At 41.9% G+C, this 20,261-nt stretch overlaps 1 protein-coding gene across 1 annotated transcript in view; it reads right to left on the reverse strand.

The window, feature by feature from the left end:
* The window catches only part of LOC117528750 (potassium voltage-gated channel subfamily C member 1-like), a 155,971-nt gene extending 151,741 nt beyond the window's left edge, over window positions 1-4,230 (reverse strand). The window contains exon 1 of the mRNA XM_034191382.1: window positions 3,644-4,230. Coding sequence (XP_034047273.1) covers window positions 3,644-4,186 — 543 coding nt within the window. The 5' untranslated portion in view covers window positions 4,187-4,230. The remainder of the gene's footprint in view (window positions 1-3,643) is intronic.
* Window positions 4,231-20,261: the final 16,031 nt, after the last annotated feature.

Below are 20,261 nucleotides of genomic sequence, written 5' to 3' on the forward strand. Positions count from 1 at the left end.
TTTGTAAGAGTAGAATGGGAGGCAGAGCCTTCAGCTTTCAGGCTCCTCTCCTGTGGAACCAGCTCCCAATTCAGATCAGGGAGACAGACACCCTCTCTACTTTTAAGATTAGGCTTAAAACTTTCCTTTTTGCTAAAGCTTATAGTTAGGGCTGGATCAGGTGACCCTGAACCATCCCTTAGTTATGCTGCTATAGACGTAGACTGCTGGGGGGTTCCCATGATGCACTGTTTCTTTTTCTTTTTGCTCTGTATGCACCACTCTGCATTTAATCATTAGTGATCGATCTCTGCTCCCCTCCACAGCATGTCTTTTTCCTGGTTCTCTCCCTCAGCCCCAACCAGTCCCAGCAGAAGACTGCCCCTCCCTGAGCCTGGTTCTGCTGGAGGTTTCTTCCTGTTAAAAGGGAGTTTTTCCTTCCCACTGTAGCCAAGTGCTTGCTCACAGGGGGTCGTTTTGACCGTTGGGGTTTTACATAATTATTGTATGGCCTTGCCTTACAATATAAAGCGCCTTGGGGCAACTGTTTGTTGTGATTTGGCGCTATATAAAAAAAATTGATTGATTGATTGATTGATTTGTAAAAATTTTTGAGGTGGTGGTGATGCGGGAGCATGACACCCCCCTGAGGTAATCACTGGGTGGCACCTAAAATGTGGAATGCATTGCCTTTGGACCTCCGCTCTGTGGACTCTGATGAAACATTTAAAGTGAAGCTAAAGACCCTTTTGTATAGGCTGGCTTTTACCTAGTTTTTATGGTTTTATGTTTCTGCTGTTTTTAATTTCTCTCTTCTTATGTGAAGCACTTTGTGACTTCTATCTTGAAAGGTGCTATATAAATAAACCTTACTTACTTACCCCCCCACCACCACCACCACCATGCCTTTGACACAACTTACTCGCAACCCCCCTACAAATGAATCTAGATCCACCCCTGAAAAGTGATAATTCAGTCGTGTGACATTAAAGAGGGTGATTATTGTGTGTTTAATACTTTTTTATTTGATTTAAATCCTGTTGTAGAGATGTAGTTTTACTTTGGATTTTAAGAGGATTCTTTTTTAAATTATTGCATCAAGAACCCTCCTTTTAAAATACAAACTTAAATTCCGAGTGGGGTGAATTCATTTTTTTCCTCAGTGTAACTTAATCACATTTGATGACAAACTCTTTGCACAGGTTTTAATGAGCACAGCGAAAGTGAGCAAGAGAAACTCAAAGAGTAATGTCAGAGGAAAAAGAATGGAAACATTTTTATCCATTTTATTGAACACAGCACCAACCAGCAGTCATGAAAATCATCACTAGTTCTGGTCCATGCTCATCTGTGTCGTACTGCTATCTTCATGTGCACACGTTTATCAGTGTGTGTATCTTGTGTCTTGCCATGAGTGACACAGTATGACTGAACTGATACAGTGTGTGTGTGTCAGAGAGTGCACAAAACCACCCAGTGATCACCTCAGAACTGAGAGCGGGTTCTGAAAATTGATTTTAGAGGCAATTAATTGGTGGAACGCAGAAGGGATGGGAGAAAACAAGAAACAAGACAGCCCTGGATCATGAATGCTTTCTTAAGTGTCTTCAGAAAAACTGAATTTGGGATGTAATTAACTTATTTTTTCAGGTTTTGTGTCCATCACTGAGAATCAAACATACAAATCCTTCAGTTGGTGGGTGGACAACCCACTTTAACTGAGCTATACAGAGTAACATATCACATCATCGATAACCGAGATCTGATTGGACCTGTTCAGAAACCAGCAGTCAGCATTCTGACTGAGCTTTGTGATGTCATAAAGATAGAATATTTTCTATTAATGAAAACTGTGTTAAACTCCACCAGAGGTGCAATGATTTGACATTTTTAAAAATCTTTAATTAACATCACATTGTTTAATCAAAATAGAATTAAGTACAATCAGCTGAGATATAAAATTACTGATCAAATAGAGAATTATCAGCACAGAAATACAGATAGCTCCTGGTGACCTCAATGGGGCTCATATGGAAGATGAGTGACGGAAATATTTTAAATGCTTGGAAGTTTCACCATTATTAGGTTTTTAACACAGACAAGAAAAAAAAATCTTCCAGTGTACTTTAACATCTTATTTTCAATCTTAAAATGTTTACTTCCATCAAAGATGCTTTGATTTTGTTGCCAGATGCTTCTTTTTATTTTCAACAGGATATTTTAAAAGGAGATTAATGGATCTCAATGAAAACTGAGCAAAAGGCAATGTGGTAGTCAAGTGGTAAGTGTACTTATTTTCAGCGCAGATGTTTCCCGGTTTGAGACCACCCCTGCCCATTCTCCATGTAATGTAATGTGGAGTTGTGTCATAAAGGGCATCTGGTGTCAAACATGCAAAATGAACATACAGATCTCCTGTGGCAACCCCAACTAAAAACAGGAGAAAGCTGAAAGAACTTACTCATGAAAAAGTTCTTGGGTCAAGAAAGAAACCAGAAAATTTGGTGTGGATCTGGACAAGGGGCTCCTATCTTTAATCCTGGTCCTGCATTTGATCTTTATTCATCTTTGATTCTGATTCCAAGAAGAAATCTGTGATCAGGATCAAAGCTCGACAATCAGGATCAAATTGATGTTCTGTATCAAAGGTTAGGATGAAAGACAAGCACCAGTATCACCATCAAAAGATTAAAGATGAGTGATCCAGATCACAGGTGAGGATCAAAGTTGAACAATCAGGATCACAGACAGAAGGAATAGCTCTAACATAGAAAAGGAAAATGTGAACAGAACACTCATACACAGGACTGTTGGACCTTGGCAGAAGAATAATTTGAGTTTTTCATTGTTTCATAATTTACAGAATTAACTTAAAGATAAAAGTAAAAGTGACATTTCATTTATCTTGTTTATCAAAAACAATACAAGAGACTGTGCGCTTCCAGCATGGTCAGTCAGTTTTTGAGAACTTGACACAAATTTGCAATACTGTTTGCATTCATCAACGATTTATATAAAGGATGTTCAAGACCTATTCAGTGACTTGGAAATGTTCATGTATCCATCTGATAAATTGTATCAAGAAAACTGTCTGGAAAAGTGATTATCTATTCCTTATATCTAATTTGCATGTCCCTACTTGTTTGGAATGTCCTTGAACAAGTCACTAAACTCCAGAACAAGGGATACTGTGGGGCACATTGGCCACGTGTGTATAGTGAAGGGGAGAAGCAGCGAAATGACAAGACCACTTTACAGATCCACAATATTCCTCAGTTTTGGGAGGTCCAGGACTGACTCATGAATGTTAAAACGGCATTAAATTGCCCAAACTTAAAGGATTGTTACAGTTACAGTTTTACCTTCAAAGTTTAGTATATATTCAATGCGCAGGATTCTGATTCTTTTAACATTTTATATCATTATGTTCCCTTATTTGAAATTGCTTTTTGGAAGATCGCAATTTACGTTTCAGTGAAACGCCGCATCGTTCTGTTATTACAAAACTGGCTGGCAACATCTTTACGCACAACAATGCGCACAGGCAAAGTAGTGTCAAACTTGAGTGCGCGCGCACGCACGCACGCGAAACAAAGAAAGAAAGAAAGAAAGTGTACCATTTTATGCGCAATTACGCACATAATAGAATAGAACAGACACCCACCCGTGCGTATTTGGATGAGTAGGGGTCCTCAAAGAGCGCCCACATCTTGGGCTGCCACACCTCCCACCACGTAGCCCTGCGGCCGTCCTCCTGCATGCACAGCCGTTTCAGGTCGCCGTCCGCGCCCCCGGTGAGAGCCGGGTCATCCTCAGGTGCGTCCGGCTCCGGGGTCTCGAAGCTGTCCAGTGCCTCCTCGGCGTCGCGATGCTGCCGGTAGTTCATCCAGCAGCACGCCTCCACGTCCGTCTCGTCGATGCCCCAGAAGGCGAGCTCCTCCTCGAACAGCGGTCCGCACACATCGTTGGGGCAGTGCAGCTTCCCGGTGCGGTAGTAGTTGAGGATGAAGGCGAAGGTGGCCGGGTGGCGGTCGAAGAAGAACTCGTCGGACTTGGGGTCGTAGTCGAAGTTGCTGTAGGCGTCGGGCTCAGTCAGCCAGGACAGGCGCGTGCCCGGCAGCGTCTTCAGGGTGCTCCGGTAGGTCTCGTGTCGAATCCCCCCGCAGTTGATGACGATCTTCTCGCTATCTGACGCCGAGCAAGTCATGGCTGCGCTGGGGCATGCTTCGGACGGCGCGCCCGACTGCTGCTGCTACTACTGCCCGTCCCCATCCACCGCCGGCCCGCGCTCTGCTGTGGCACCGTCCCGGCAAAGAGTACCAGGTCCAACTGAGAGGGGCAGGAGGAGGAGGAGAGAGGAGAGAGAGAGCAAGGATGAGAGAAAGGAGGAGTCAGGGATGGAGAGAGAAGGGGAGAGCGCATTCCTTCACCGAGGACCAACAATCTGGATCCTCACCAAAACTGCTCTTCTTAGAATGACCACTTCTCTTTTTTAAAGGCCACTTGTGGAGTTTTTAAAATGTAATTAAAAATGGAGTGGAAAAAGACCTCAAATGCTTCTGACTCACAAATGGCATTTTATTATTTATCCACTTCTACCATTTTAGAAGACAACAACCTTATAAGACCAGAGTACCAGTGTGTTAAAATTCAACTTTTAATAATCGAAATGTTGTTGATACATAAGCACTCACTAATTTATCAACTGGTTTTTCCTGTAAATTACATATTTTTGGTGTTTCAGTCATAGACTATATGCAGCACGATAAAGAGGGTTTGGTGACGTTTGAAATAAAGCGGAAGGAAATGGATGGATGGATGGATGGGTTATGGTGCATTCCCAAACTGCAGTAAAGAACTGACAAGACTCCCATTTTTTTTTTTTTTTTTGTCACTGGTCTGAAGGATCAGATAAAATAAGAACATTTCTAGTATCAATAAACTGGGTTGAAAGAAAGCAACCCAGTGTATACAATTTTGTGACAGTGCACTTTTATCAGTACCAGATTAGCAATGATAAAATTAACTGAAACACTGATAAGGGAATTGTTATAACTCCAAATGTAAGTTATAAATTTCTCCAGCAGCTGGAACATCCAGGTAATTTTACCTTCATCTTTTAAAGCACTTTCTTTGAGTATAATACCCATGTGCTGCATATCAAAATATTCAGAATAATCTTGGGTAGACCCAGGGCAGTTCTGTGGTAGATGCAGCAACACGCTGCACCAGTAAACCAAAGTTCAGCAAATTTTACTCAGTTTCTCATCACCGATGGTGCTTTTAATTTAGAGATGTGTAAGATGGCAGCATTTATTGTTTTCCAAATATGAGACAAATATTTGTCTAGAACACTGTGCAATGATATATTTTGGCTCTAAATCTGAAAATCTGAAATGTGTTTACAGAATTTTTTCAAATCTTAAGTGAAAATACACCTTGTAGATGAAGGGTTTTGGTCTTAAAAACGAGTTTATCAAAGTCTTTTGGTCACAGTGAAATATATTAAAAAGACTATGTGTGCAATAAATGTCCAAAATTAAAATATGTGCCATGCAGTGTAGCAGCACTGCCCATTGTGAGCTGCACAGCAGGGACCTAAAATCACATCCCACCATCAGCTAAATGTATTCTGTTTTCAAATAAATCCTTATTGCTTGAATTAAATACCTCTATGATGAAAACATGTCCACATCGCAAAAATGTCCATAATTGCCGTGTTGGAAAAAAATAAATAATTGCTGTGCCAATCTTGAAAATAATGTGTTTTCTTTCTGTAGAAGAATAAAAACTAAAATAAGACTGTCTTCAGGTCAGTGGAAAGGTTTGCTGAGCATTTATTTAAATGTTTTACTGAGAACCCCTGACTGACACTGTAGCAGTTGTAAAGACACAGACGCACACACGCCAACTGACCATGTGATCTTTTCTGGCTTGTAGGATTGGCTGGTTATAATCAGAGCAGGTGCTCTTTCCATAATGCGCAAAAACAAAAATCAAGTTGGCATCTGTAGTAGCCATGTTGCATGATGAACAGCCTCCATCTTCCCTTGGAAAATGGGGGTTGCTACACCCATGCCAGGAAGTCTTCAACATTTGACATTTCCTGTTTCACTGTGGACTCAAAATTTGGCACTTCCTATTTGCAACTCCCTGTACCATGACCAGGCTTGCACCGATTGCACATCGGATCACTCGTCGGATCACTCGTCGATCGCTCGGCGCATTGCTCGGCGCATCGCTCGGTGCATCGCTCGTATTATTTTATTTAAATATTTGTATATGACACTTACATGGCACTGAAAAGAAACCTTATCTTAACAACACTTCAAGTCGAGCTGTAGTATTCAGCTCTGATGTTGGTCTTGGCTCGGTTTTGCCCATTCCAAGGATCCCAAAGATTGGCCTTGACTTTGGGATTTTGGAATGGTCAAGACTGAGTCAAGACCAAGTCTTTGGAGGTGGGGACTGAGTGAAGACCAAGACCAGATTTGAATATTACAACAGTAGTTTCAAGTGTCAACAAGTCTGTTTTAGTTACCACCAGATCAAGGCTTCATAACTTAAAGAAACTGACACACACTTGCTCCTATTTTCCATTGTGTATTATTCCCTGCAACAATCCCAAGGGGATCCAACAGGGAGCACATATGTAAATTCAACAGAACCTGCTGCTACCAATTTCCATCATCCATCCAGCATCCACAAATCAATCAGCAGGTGGCAGTGTTCAGCAGGTAGCAGGCAGGTCTTTGAGATATTACAAAATCATATTCAGTGGATCAACTGCATCAACCAAATGGGTTTGTGCTCTGCGACAGACTGGCGTCCTGTCCAGGGTGTACGCCATTTCTTGCCCTATGACTGCTGGGCTAGGTTCTGGCCCCGCCGTGACAATTTCAATTTCAATTTATTTTCCTTTATAGAGCGACAAATCACAACAGAGTTGCCTCAAGGCACTTCACACAAGTAAGGTCTAACCTTACCAACCCCCAGAGCAACAGTAGTAAGGAAAAACTCCCTCTGAGGAAGAAACCTCAAGCAGACCAGACTCAAAGGGGTGACCCTCTGCTTGGGCCATGCTACAAACATAAATTACAGAAATAATTCACAGAACAATTCACGGACAAATATACAAGAATTGCTGTTGGTGCACAGGACAGGAGGGTCGCCAACACAAACACAACTGCCATCTCTGGATGGAGCTGCACCTTAAACAGAGAAAAAACAGAATCAGGCATCAGAAAGACAAAAAATACTGTACAATTTGCCAGCATTAATCAACAAGAAAAACCGAAGAAATACTAAGGTGATCGCCAGCCTCTAGCCCGTGACCCATATAGATGGGTGCAAATGAGTTTGTGATCATCCCAGGTGAAGATTAAGTGTTTCAGTGACTTCTTGAACTCAGCAATCAGAAGTTTATCTGTAAATTGTCTCTGTCAGCAGTCATATTCAGCCGTTGTGACAGAGACACACTTGGGAAGAAGCGACGGCTGGAAGTTTTTGGTACTATGCTGCTTCTGAAGATGCTCAAATGCCGCTGGAATGAATGTGTCAAATGGAAGGTTCTTTGGGTAGACTCAGATGAGGAGCATCACTTGCATTCTAAATGAATGTCAGTTGACATTTTGGCCATGTGGCATGTTTCTCTGATCCAGCATGCAGGCGCCTCAGTGATGAAGACACCAGCAGCCGGAGTAGGAACAGGACACGCCCACATTTCACCTGACTGCCGCAGACAGAGGCTACCTCAGAGAGATGAGTATAGACAGGTTGTCTACCTGGATGGTTACCATCCAGGACCCAGGGCAGTTCTGTGGTAGATGCAGCAACACGCTGCACCAGCACATCAAAGTTCAGCAAATTTTACTGTTTCTCGTCACCAATGGTGCTTTTAATTTGAAGATGTGTAAGATGGCAGCATTTATTGTTTTCCAAATCTGAGGAGTGCATTGCTCAAAATGTCTAGTACGGCCCTTTAGGCAGGCGTACTCAAATTTAAACAGAGTTCTGCATAAAACGTCCTTTTCTTGCCCCCCCCCCCCCCCCCCCTCTCTCTCTCTCTGCTGCATCCCTCTCTTACTGCACACTGCCTTCTAATCTACTAAAACACTTGGCTCAATTAGGCTGGTGCAGAAGGGATATGATGGAGTGTTTCACGCCCACCATCCATTCTACACGTCTGTACAGAGAGAGAGAGAGAGAGAGAGAGGAGAGGAGGGAACTCTAATTATCTGATGGTCTGCAGTTGTTTCTCCCCTTTCTGTGGAGCTCAGCAAATACTCCTGCCTCTCTCTCTCTCTCTCTCTCTCTCTCTATCCCTCCCTCCCTCCAGCAGATGTGCTGTGTTAGTCCATTGAGAACAGTCTGCAGCATTGAGCTTGGTCTGCTCTGACGTCACTGCATCACACTCCCGTTGCTGAGGACTACGTCTCTGGAATACCTCAAACCGCACGCGATGCGCCCACAGATTACACGTAGAAGGGCACTCCGGCAGCACATACATGCGCCAAGCCGAAACAATCCTCTAGTTACATGTTTGCAACCATAGTTCAGCAACGTCAGTGATGTCCCTTCTGTCTGCATGGATATTTCACTGCAGCAGGTCCTGATTCTCATACAGATTTGTGTGGATCTTCTCCTCTTTAACACTCTGCACGTCAGCAAAGCAGCAATAGCAGGGTATTGTTGGCACCGGTGCGTGTGTGTGTGTGTGTGTGTGTGTGTGTGTGTGTGTGTGTGTGTGTGTGTGTGTGTGTGTGTGTGTGGGTGTAGACAAGATAACTCAAAAACAGCCTGACAGATTTCCTTCAAACTTGGTGTGAATATTACTTATATATCTACAGATGATTAGATTGTTGGAGTCCTTCGGTCAAATCAAGGAAAATACAGTCCAAAAGACAACTTTTTTAATATGTATCTCAACAATCAAGAAACCTGGATCGATCAATCATGGTAGTATTATTAGCTGGATCGATATCTAGTGCTGACTAGAGTTTGGAGTACTTTGGTCAAAACTCAAGGAAAATATGGTCCAAAAGACAAATTTTTTTGTATATCTCAACAATCAAGAACCCTGGATCGATCAATCATGGTAGGAATATTAACTGGATCGATATCTAGTGCTGATTAGAGCTTGGAGTACTTTGGTCAAAGGTCAAGGAAAATATGGTCCAAAAGACACCTTTTTTTGATATATCTCAACAATCAAGAACCCTGGATCGATCAATCATGGTAGGAATATTAACTGGATCAATATGTAGTGCTGATTAGAGTTTGGAGTACTTTGGTCAAAGGTCAAGGAAAATATGGTCCAAAAGACACCTTTTTTTTGGTATATCTCAACAATCAAGAAACCTGGATGGATCAGTCATGGTAGGAATATTAACTGGATCGATATCGAGCAGAAATTAAAGTTTTGATTATTTTTTTTTCATAGATCAAAGAAAACCTGGTCCAAAAACAACAACAACAACAAAATCAACAGCAGCAGCAACAAGACACCTTTTGTATATTTCAATAACTGACAGGCATAGATAAATGTTCTAAAGCTTATATTGATCAGCAAAACATTGATGGTTGAGGGGTATGAGTGACTTCATAATGAATTGACACAGAAGCCATATTATGAAGTCATACGTAGTCACAACCACCATTACAGACATATCCACTGTCAATTTTGCAAGTTTTCCCACCAACAAAGAATGGAGAGGTCTGTAATTTTTACTGGAGGTACACTTCAACTGTGAGAGAGAGAATATATTAAAAAAAAAAAAAAAATCACATTGTATGATTTATAATTAATTTGCAATTTATTGCATGAAAGAAGTATTTGATCACTTACCAACCAGCAAGAATTCTGGCTCTCACAGACCTGTTAGTTTTTCTTTAAGAAGCCCTCCTATTCTGCATTCTTTACCTGTATTAATTGCAACTGTTTGAACTTGTTACCTGTATAAAAGACACCTGTCCACACACTCAATCAATCACACTCCAACCTGTCCACCATAGCCAAGACCAAAGAGCTATCTAAGGACACCAGGGACAAAACTGTAGACCTGCACAAGGCTGGGACGGGCTCCAGGAGAACAGGCAAGCAGCTTGGTGAGAAGACAACTGTTGGCAGTATTATTAGAAAATGGAAGAAACGGTAAATGGACTGCATTTACATAGTGCTTTTCCATCTGCATCAGATGCTCAAAGTGCTTTACAATGATGCCTCACATTCACCCAGAAGTTAGGGTGCTACCATACATGGCGCTCACTACACACAGGGAGCAACTAGGGGATTAAGGACCTTGCCCAAGGTCCCTTCCGGTCAGGCTGGGATTTGAACCAAGGATCTTCTGGTCTCAAGCCCAATGATTAACCACTAGACCATCACCTTACCTAACCAAGAAACACAAGACGACCGGCAATCTTCCTCGGTTCTGGGGCTCCATGCAAGATCTCACCTCGTGGGGGAAGGATGATTCTGAGAAAGCCCAGAACTACACGGGAGGACCTGGTCAATGACCTGAAGACAGCTGGGACCACAGTCACAAAGATTATATTAGTAACACACTATGTCATCATGGTTTAAAATCCTGCAGGGCAAGTAAGGTCGACCTGCTCAGGCCAACACATGTCCAGGCCCATTTGAATTTTGCCAGTGACCATCCGGATGATCCAGAGGAGGCATGGGAGAAGGTCATGTGGTCAGATTAGACCAAAATACTGCTTTTTGGTATCAACTCCACTTGCTGTGTTTAGAGGAAGAAGAAGGATGAGAACAACCCTAAGAACCCCAAGACTTCACTTTTTGGCACTTCCCAGCCACCGTACCAGTAGCTTCCAGTGGATTGTTTGCTGTTGTGATGCTCCTCCGAACTTTGCATGGTTGTATATGTTTCTTTTATTTCTGTTTAGCACTCTTCTGCTTGTTAAGTGTATCTGCTCAAAATCTTATTTAACTACAGTCCTTTTGTGAATCGCTAGCAGTTAGCATTCACTAGCAGTTAGCTTTTGCTAGCTAGCTAGGTCCCCTCACCATTACTTTTATAGCTGTTTCTTTTTTACCTGTTTCATACTTCTGTTAGTTTTTCAGTGTAACTGCTGTGAATTTATGGTCATTATTTTACTCCTGTGTAAATCTTAGGAGTGGTTTACTCATAGGATTTTTTTTTTTACTGTTCCTACAAGTCTAATACTTCTGCTACTTTTTCAATGTAACTGCTGTGAATTTTAATTCATTTATTTACTTGTGTGTGAATCCTGTGTGAGCCTTAGGAGTGCTTAGCTTATTCATTATTGGTTAGCTCGTGCTTGCTTGGCTATACTCTTGAATTTCCTAGTGCACAAAGTATACTACTTTACACCCTCTGTAAGTCCTGTGTGATGTTGGAAGATAGGGTGGCTCTTAGAGAGCCATGTCCATAAGTTAGAGCAGCTTCTTAGCTCAGTGGAGTTAGATATTATGGGCACTCTAGATGAGGTTAGTGTTGGGCCGGCTAGCGTGCCCATTAGCATCAGCCTAGAAATGCCAGCCATGGAGGACAGCTTTCAGACTGTGGCTAGGTGGAGGAAACCCCGTAGGGCTTGGTGCCCAGTTGTGGTACCCTGATCACACTTGCCACTGCGAACTGTGAATCAGTTCTCCCCCTTGGATTTGCCTGATGTGAATTTTCTGAACCCATGAGTGACTTCCACTCCTGTCTCCAGACCAAAACGCCGGACTTTAGTGATAGGGGATTCTATCACCCACAAAGTCAGGTTACAGACACCAGCTGACGTTAAATGTATTCCTGGGGCCAGAGCTCCCGACATTGCATCCTATCTTATGGTGCTGACACTGCAGAAGGGAAGACAGACTAAGGAACATGACATGAGACATAGTCACATAGTTATTCATGTCGGCACCAATGATGTCAGGAAGAAGCACTCAAAGGTTACAAAAAATGGACATAGAGAGGACTTGTGACCTTGCCAGGAAGATGCGTCGGCATCGATTAATAGTCTCTGGTCCCCTCCCCTCCTGGGGTACTGATGAGGCGTTTAGCAGGCTGACATCATTGAATACGTGGCTAGCGCAATTTTGTAGACAGCAACTGGCCTTCATTCTGGGGCCACCGTGGCTTGCTGATGCCGGACGGCATCCACCCTACTGGGGAAGGCGCCGCCATTTTGTATTTGAACATAGAGCTCTAGAGGGAGGGTAACATTAGGAATTTACAACAGGCCACGGAGCAGGTCATTAGAGACCCTTGCAAGGCTTATGATAAATGTGGGTGTGGAATCCATTAGCTTAGCTGGGAAATTAGTGCAGAAAATCCACTATGGTGATAGTGCAGTTTATCTACCAGGGAGGGAAATTCAACAAGTTGAGACTGTTGCCTGCTTCCGTAGATGTGTCCATTAAAAACATAGAGGGATATGCTTTGCAAACTTAATACCCATTACTACATTAGATGATATTGAAATTGAGGATGGCCCAGTGGTTGTTCCAAAAATAGAAACCGAATGATCCACACAGCCGCAGCGCTCCAATACAAAAAAGCTTTATTTAACAAAACGTAAGTTTTGGGGAAACTGCTCTTTGTCAGACCAGGCAAGCAGAACTGCCCTTCATATGAGCATCTGATTCTCCACTCTGCTCAGGATATTCCGCATTGCCAAGGTCAGAAGAATAAAAATCAGCCGTATTACTTTGTCACTGTATATCGGCCTCCTGGCCCATATTCTGAATTCTTAGAAGAATTTGGTGCGTTCATCTCTAATTTGTCAACTAATGCAGATAACATTCTGATCATTGGTGACTTTAATGTTCGTAAAATAAGCCTTCCGATCCCCTCTGCAAATCATTTATGGAAACTGTGGATGCATTAGGATTTCGGCAATGCATTCAGGACTCGATGCACATTAGTGGAAATACCCTGGATTTGGTTCTTGCATGTGGTATTGCTGTCACGAATACTGACATCATGCCTCTTACATCAGTGGTCTCTGATCACTCACTTATTAAGTTTACAGTTTCGCTGCCTTGTTTAGTAGAACAACAACATTATTTATCACTACAGCAACACATCAACTCCTCAACTAAGACTGAACTTGAAGCTAGACTGCCCGATGTCTTAGCTTCACATTTGGCAAATACCCAATCAGTAGACAGTCTTGTGGATAGTTTAAAGTCAGTGGTCAAAACTACACTCAACATGATTGCGCCACCTGTGTTAAAACCATGCTCCCCAAAACACAGTCAACTTGGTTCAGTGATTACCTGCATGACCTCAAGCATAAGGCTGGAGGTCTAGAACAGAAATGGCATAGTTCAAAATTAGAAATATTCCACCTTGCGTGGCGTGATGCTATCTTAGACTATAAGCATGCATTACTGGCTACAAAGCGGACTTACTACTCTGATTTGATCAACAAAAACAAGCATAACTCAAAGCTCTTGTTCGACACAGTGGCAACACTTATTCATGGACATCCTATACCAACAAAACTATTTAAGGACCTGTGGCCCACTCTTGGGCCGACTGTGCTGGAAATGATTAATCTTTCATTAACTTCTGGATCTGTTCCTAAATGTTTCAAATCTGCAGTGATTAAACCATTACTTAAGAAACCTAATCTTGACCATAGTGTATTGAAAAACTATTGGCCGATATCAAATCTATCATTTTGCTCTAAAATTCTGAAAAAAGTGGTGTCACTGCAGCTTGTGGACTGTCTTACTGGGAATAATCTTTTTGAGCCACTGCAGTCTGCTTTTAGAAAATATCATTCCACAGAGACGTCTGTGGTGAATGATCTTCTGCTTCAGTGGATTCGGACACCACTACGGTTCTGGTGCTGTTAGATCTCAGTGCTGCATTTGATACAGTGGATCATCATTTTCTACTTGATAGGTTGGAAAATCATTTTGGGATTACTGGGAGTGCCCTTGCATGGCTGACGTCATACCAGTCGTTCTCACTGTGTTTTGTACAGTAACACTACCTCTAACCTTAGTGACATGAAATTTGAGGTTCCACAGGAGCCCATCTTAGGCCCCCTGCTTTTCTCCCTTTATATAGCACCCCTTGGGCACATATTGTGGCATTTTGGGATTACCTTTCATTGCTATGCTGATGATACTCAGTTATATATGCCGATAACTGCTGGTAATCTCATTCACATATAGTCCTTAAAAGATTGCCTTGCATCAGTGAGAAGTTGGATGTCTAGAAACTTCATACTTTTATACTCTCTATAAGAATGAAATGATGGTTCTTTGTCCAGTGAGACATCGGCATCAATTTGACCAATTAATGTTTGGCCTAGGCTCGTGTGTCATACATCACACTGACAAAGTGAGGAACCTTGGGGTAATTTTTGATCCTACATTGTCCTTTGACCTCCACATTAGAAATATTACGAGGACTGCTTTCTTCCACCTGCGAAATATAGCGAAGATTCGTCCCATCCTGTCTATGGCTGATGATGAGACCCTGATCCATGCATTTATCTCTTCTAGATTGGACTACTGCAATGTTCTATTTTCTTGTTTACCGCAGTCCAGCATGAGGGCTCTCCAATTGGTTCAAAATGGCATTTCTTATTCATGGACAGCCACCTGTTGGTTGTTCTCCTTTTCAGCACAGGACTTTCTGGACTATTTCGAAAAGAAAATAGAAGATATTAGGTTGAGCACATCTCAGCATACTTTGGTTGAATCATTGTATCCAGCTACTGAGCTGGAGACTACTACTGAGGTGCTACCTAGATTAACGGAATTTAACAGTATCTCACAAGGTGTGCTGACGAAACTCGTGATGTCTACTAAAAAGCACAACTTGTTTATTTGATCCTATACCAACAAAACTGTTTAAGGATCTTTGGCCCATTCTTGGGCCGACTGTGCTGGAAATTGTTAACCTTTCTTTAAACTCTGGATCTGTTCCAAATTGTTTTAAAATCTGCAGTGGTTAAACCACTACTCAAGAAATCTAATCTTGATCCTGGTGAATTGAAAAATTATAGGCCGATATCAAATCTATCATTCTGCTCTAAAATTCTGGAAAAGGTGGTTTCACGGCAGCTTGTGGACTATCTTCTGCGAGCAATGGACTCGGATACTACTACAGCATTGGTGTTGTTGGATCTCAGTGCTGCGTTTGACGCAGTTGATCATCATATTCTACTTGATAGGCTAGAAAACTGTTTCGGGATTACTGGAACTGCTCTTGTGTAACGTCTTATCTGTCTGGTCGTTCCCATTGTGTTTTGTGCAATGACACTACCTCTGACTTTAAGGGCATGAAGTTCGGGGTTCCGCAGGGATCCGTTCTGGGTCCCTTGCTTTTTTCCCTGTATATGGCACCCCTTGGGAACATTTTGCGGCGTTTCGGGGTTGCTTTTCATTGTTATGCTGATGATACTCAGTTGTATATGCCGATAGCTGCTGGAAATCCTGTCCACATAAAATCTTTACAGGACTGCAACTTTCTACTTTTGAACTCTGATAAGACTGAAATGATGGTTCTTGGCCCCAGCAAGACATCGGCACCAATTTGATCAGCTGGCGCTTAGCCTAGGTTCATGTGTTATACATCATACTGACAAAGTGAGGAACCTTGGGGTAATCTTTGATCCTACGTTGTCCTTTGACCTCCACATTAGGGACATTACGAGGACTGCTTTCTTTCATCTGAGAAATATAGCAAAGATTCGCCTCATCCTGTCTATGGCTGATGCTGAGACTCTGATTCACAGCATTTGTCTCTTCTAGATTGGATTATTGTAATGCTTTATTTTCTGGTCTGCCGCAGTCTAGCATTCGAGGACTTCAGTTGGTGCAGAATGCTGCTGCCAGAATTTTGACACAAAGTAGAAGGTTTGACCACATTACTCCCATTCTGGCATCCCTTCATTGGCTACCGGTTTCTGCCAGATTGGATTTTAAAGTTTTATTGTTGGTTTATAAAATTGTTCATGGACTGGCGCCTTCCTACTTGGCGGACTTGGTTAAGCCCTACGTACCTGCGAGGGCTTTGCGTTCGCAGGGTGCAGGGCTTCTGTGTGTTCCGAAGATGAACAAAAAGTCTGTGGGGTATAGAGCCTTCTCCTACCGTGGGTCCGGTTCTTTGGAATGATCTACCTGCTGTTATTCGGCAGTCTGACACAGTGGAGATTTTTAAATCAAGACTGAAGACCCACTTTTTTAGACTGTCTTATCATTAATTTTTTAATCTGTTTGTGTTTGCTTTGTAATTTCTTTTTATTCTACTGTGTTTTATCTTTTAACTGTGCTTTTCTTGCTTTTAAACTTTGAATTTAGATTAATTTGTGTTGTGAATTATGTGAAGCGCCTTGGTGCGACTTTGTCGTGATTGGCACTATATAAATTAATAAATTAAATTAAATGAAATGCTGCAGGCCAGACTTTTGACACAAAGCAGAAAGTTCGACCACATTGCACCCATTTTGGCATCCCTTCACTGGCTTCCACAGAACAGCCCCTGTTCTGTGGAAGCCAGTGACACGCCGAAACGGAGGTGTTCCTTTGTCTCGCTTCCAAAGCGAATCGGTCGTGACGTGCGAAGCCTCCGCGCGGCTTTCCATGACAAAATCTCTTGTTAAAAGTGAAATCTGCCAGAAAATGGCTGATGTCCAGCTCTTGTGATAACCAGAGAAAGAGCACACAAATGTCTCGTATCCACAGAGCCATCCATTTAGAAATGGTCCGTGACTTGTGCCGCGTCGTCGCAGCTCGGAGCGCGGTGCGCCAAGCGTCCTTAAAGGGGTCCTTAAAGCTGTACTAACAGACCTTATTCTCTGTGAAGCCCGTAAAATTTTCACCGAAAGCCAGATAAATTTTTCGAATGGTTTCCAGGTGCCAGTCTCTAACAGCTTCTGAAAAAATTCTGATGGAAAAAACCCAAATCATTCCGCCATTTCCAAACAATGAAAATCCGACGACGGGGCGGGATCACTCCTTCCACAAGGCGTGCTCACAGGCGAATGACGTCACCGACAGGCGTGGAAAAACTCACGCATGCGCACGAGGGTTCAAGCTTGTCTGATGTGAAAACATATGAATCAAATCCATATAGTTTAAAAAAAAATAAAAAGGTACGATACATTATGGACAGACCTCGTATTTCCCTTGCATATGGCTAGCATACTGGCATATTATAGTTCTATGCTTTTTACTAATTTAATTCATTTTATTAGGAAACAGAGCGTGCCGCGGCCTCAACTTTACCTAAATTCTGGGTCTTTTAGTGAAGCTTAGGGCTAGTGGCCGGCGATCACCTTCGTATTTCCTGCTTTTTTGTTGTTTAAATGCTGGGAAATTAAACAGTATTTCTTGTCTTTCTGATGCCTGATTTTGTTTTTTCTCTCTGTTTAAGGTGCAGCTCCATTCAGAGATGGTGTGGTATTGGTGCTGGAGACCCTCCTGTCCTGTGCACCAACAGCATTTCCTGTATATTTGTTTTGTGAATTGTTCTGTAATTTGTGTCTGTAGCATGGCCCAAGCAGAGGGTCACCCCTATGAGTCTGGTCTGCTTGAGGTTTCTTCCTCAGAGGGAGTTTTTTGTTACCACTGCTCCTCTGGGGGTTGGTATGGTTAGACTTTACTTGTGTGAAACGCCTTGAGGCAGCTCTGTTGTGATTTGGCGCTATATAAATGAAAATAAATTGAAAATTGAAATTGAACACCGTCCAAACTATGAAGCATGGGGTGGACACATTATACTTTGGAGGAGCTTTTGTTGTGGGTATGCTTGTTTGTGCACTTAGGTGTTATTTTAATGCTGTATTCTGTTAATTCAATTGTTTGCGTTCTCTTTTAGTGTATTTTCTGGATAGGTTCATTATACTTGTCTGATCTGGGTCCCCCATGTTTCACTCCTGCATACTCTCACCTGTCTGTCTTGTTATGTCTCCTGTTGCACTTCTTCTCATGTTTGAGTCCCACTTTGCTTTCTGCTTTTGTTATGTTTTTGGGTTTAGTCTTCATTAGTTCTTCTAGTCTTTATGTTCTGATCACTTCTTGCTGTCTTTATGTTAGTTCTCACTCTAGCATCTTATTTACTCTGAGTTTTAAGCTAGTTTTCTTACTAGTGCAGCAGCTAAAAGCACATTTAGAGCAAAATCGTGCAAATGGTGATACAAGCACCAAAGTTGGCACAAATACTCCTTAACATTACTCTTTTGAACAAACTGACTGGCCACTTGAATTTTCAATAGACGGTCAGGTAGGGGTCATTGAAGAATTACACAGGGGTCAAAATTGAAAAATGCTCAAATCATATTGAAAGCTACACCACATTAGTTGTTGTCTGATCGTAAAGATTTCAAAAAGGGTATAGTTTGGACTATCTATGCCTGAATGTTATGGAGTTATTGGGTAAAAAAAAGCAAAAATGGTGACAAAGGTCAGTGCCAGTTTGTACAGGAGTCAAAAGTTAAAGTTGCTCCAACTTTGGTAAAACATGATGCAAATTAATAGTTGGGTTAACAGGGTTTTAAAAAGGAATAGTTTGGACCATGTATCATGCTTAGTTATCATGTTTGAGGTAACATATGTCACATGTCAGAGAATCCAGTGGACGTTGACATTGTTTGACCTTTATTTTGGAGACCAAACATTCAACACAATCAAAACTATTCCATTTATTAATCCTATTAGCTCAACCAATAAGTTGCATGACTTTTACCAAAATTGGAGGAATTTAACTTTGACCCCTGTACAAACGGAAACTGAGCTTGTCACCATTTTGCTGTTTTTACCCCATAACTCCTGATCATTCAGTCATAGATAGTCAAGCTATACCTTTTTGGAATCTATATGATCAGACAAATAAAGTGGTGTAGTTTTCAAAATGATTTGAGCATTTTAATTTTGGCCCCTGTGTAATTCTTCAACTGACCCCTACCTGGCCGCCAAGTGAAAATTCAAGTGGCCAGTCGGTTTGTTCAAAAGAGTAATATCTAAGGAGTGAGACTTTGGTGCTTGTATCACCATTTGCACAATTGTTTCAGTTATCTGCTGCACTATACTTCCCCTCTTGAGTTTGTATCATTATGTTTATTATGTTCTACTCACCTGCAGATGTCTGTCTTAGTTTCTGTTCACACACATCTGTTGCTTATTAGTTTTTTTGTATTTAAGTCCTCACCTGTCCTCAATCCAGTCGCGGAGTAATACATCCAAATGTGAAACTGTCGAATATTTTAAATGACCTTGAATTTTTGCACCCACCTCCTGTGTTTGGCTGCTTGCATTTTTGGGAACTCAATTTTGACTGTGTTTGAACATACAAACATAACAGCTTTTCTGCAAAGACGACAGGACTACTGCACTGTACTGAAGGGAGGATGGATGGGGTCATGTATCTTGAGTTTTTGGCAAACAACCTCCTTTCCTCAGTAAAAGCATTGAAGATGGGTCGTGATTGGGTCTTCCAGCATGACAATGACCCCAAACACAGCCAGGGCAACTAAGGAGGGGCTCCGTAAGAAGCATTTCAAGGTCCTGGAGTGGCCTGGCCAGTCTCCAGACCTGAACTCAATAGAAAATCTTTGGAGGGAGCTGAAACTCCAAACCTGAAAGATCTGGAGAAGATCTGCATGGAGGAGTGGACCAAAATCCCTTCTGTAGTATGTGAAAATTTGGTCAACAACTATAGGACACGTCTGACCTCTGTAATTGCAAACAAAGGTTTCTGTACCAAATATTAAGGTCTGTTTTTCTATTGTATCAAATACTTATTTCATGCAATAAAATGCAAATTAATTATTTAAAAATCATACAATGTGATTTTCTCGATCTTTTTTTTAAGATTCTGTCTCTCATAGTTGAAGTGTACCTACGATAAAAATTACAGACCTCTCCATTGTTTGTGAGTGGGAAAACTTGCAAAATCAACAGTGGATCAAATACTTATTTCCCCACTGTATGCATATTTAATTGTACAATTCTCTTGTGGTTGTGTAAAGTGCACAGTGTGCATCCGCCCTCTGATGCCTTTCATGATTTTCTGGAATTGGAATTGTACTGACACGTCATCAAGCATTAAAGTGACTGAGTTCATCACGCACCTTTTGCTGTGACATTGTGTGTGTGGGCGGAGCTTGTGATGACAGGAGGTCACCACACAGAGGCGTACTGGCTGAAAAGTGAAGTCAGGCTTGACAAAGAATTGAATCTTTCATCAAATTTGTATTCAACAACAACACAATGCAGATTTATTCAATGCATTGTTTGTGTCAAAGGTCGTGTTTGCACAACCAGTCCAGAATGACACTGT

This window comes from Thalassophryne amazonica, chromosome 16 (genome assembly GCF_902500255.1).
Source record: "Thalassophryne amazonica chromosome 16, fThaAma1.1, whole genome shotgun sequence".
Taxonomy (NCBI): domain Eukaryota; kingdom Metazoa; phylum Chordata; class Actinopteri; order Batrachoidiformes; family Batrachoididae; genus Thalassophryne; species Thalassophryne amazonica.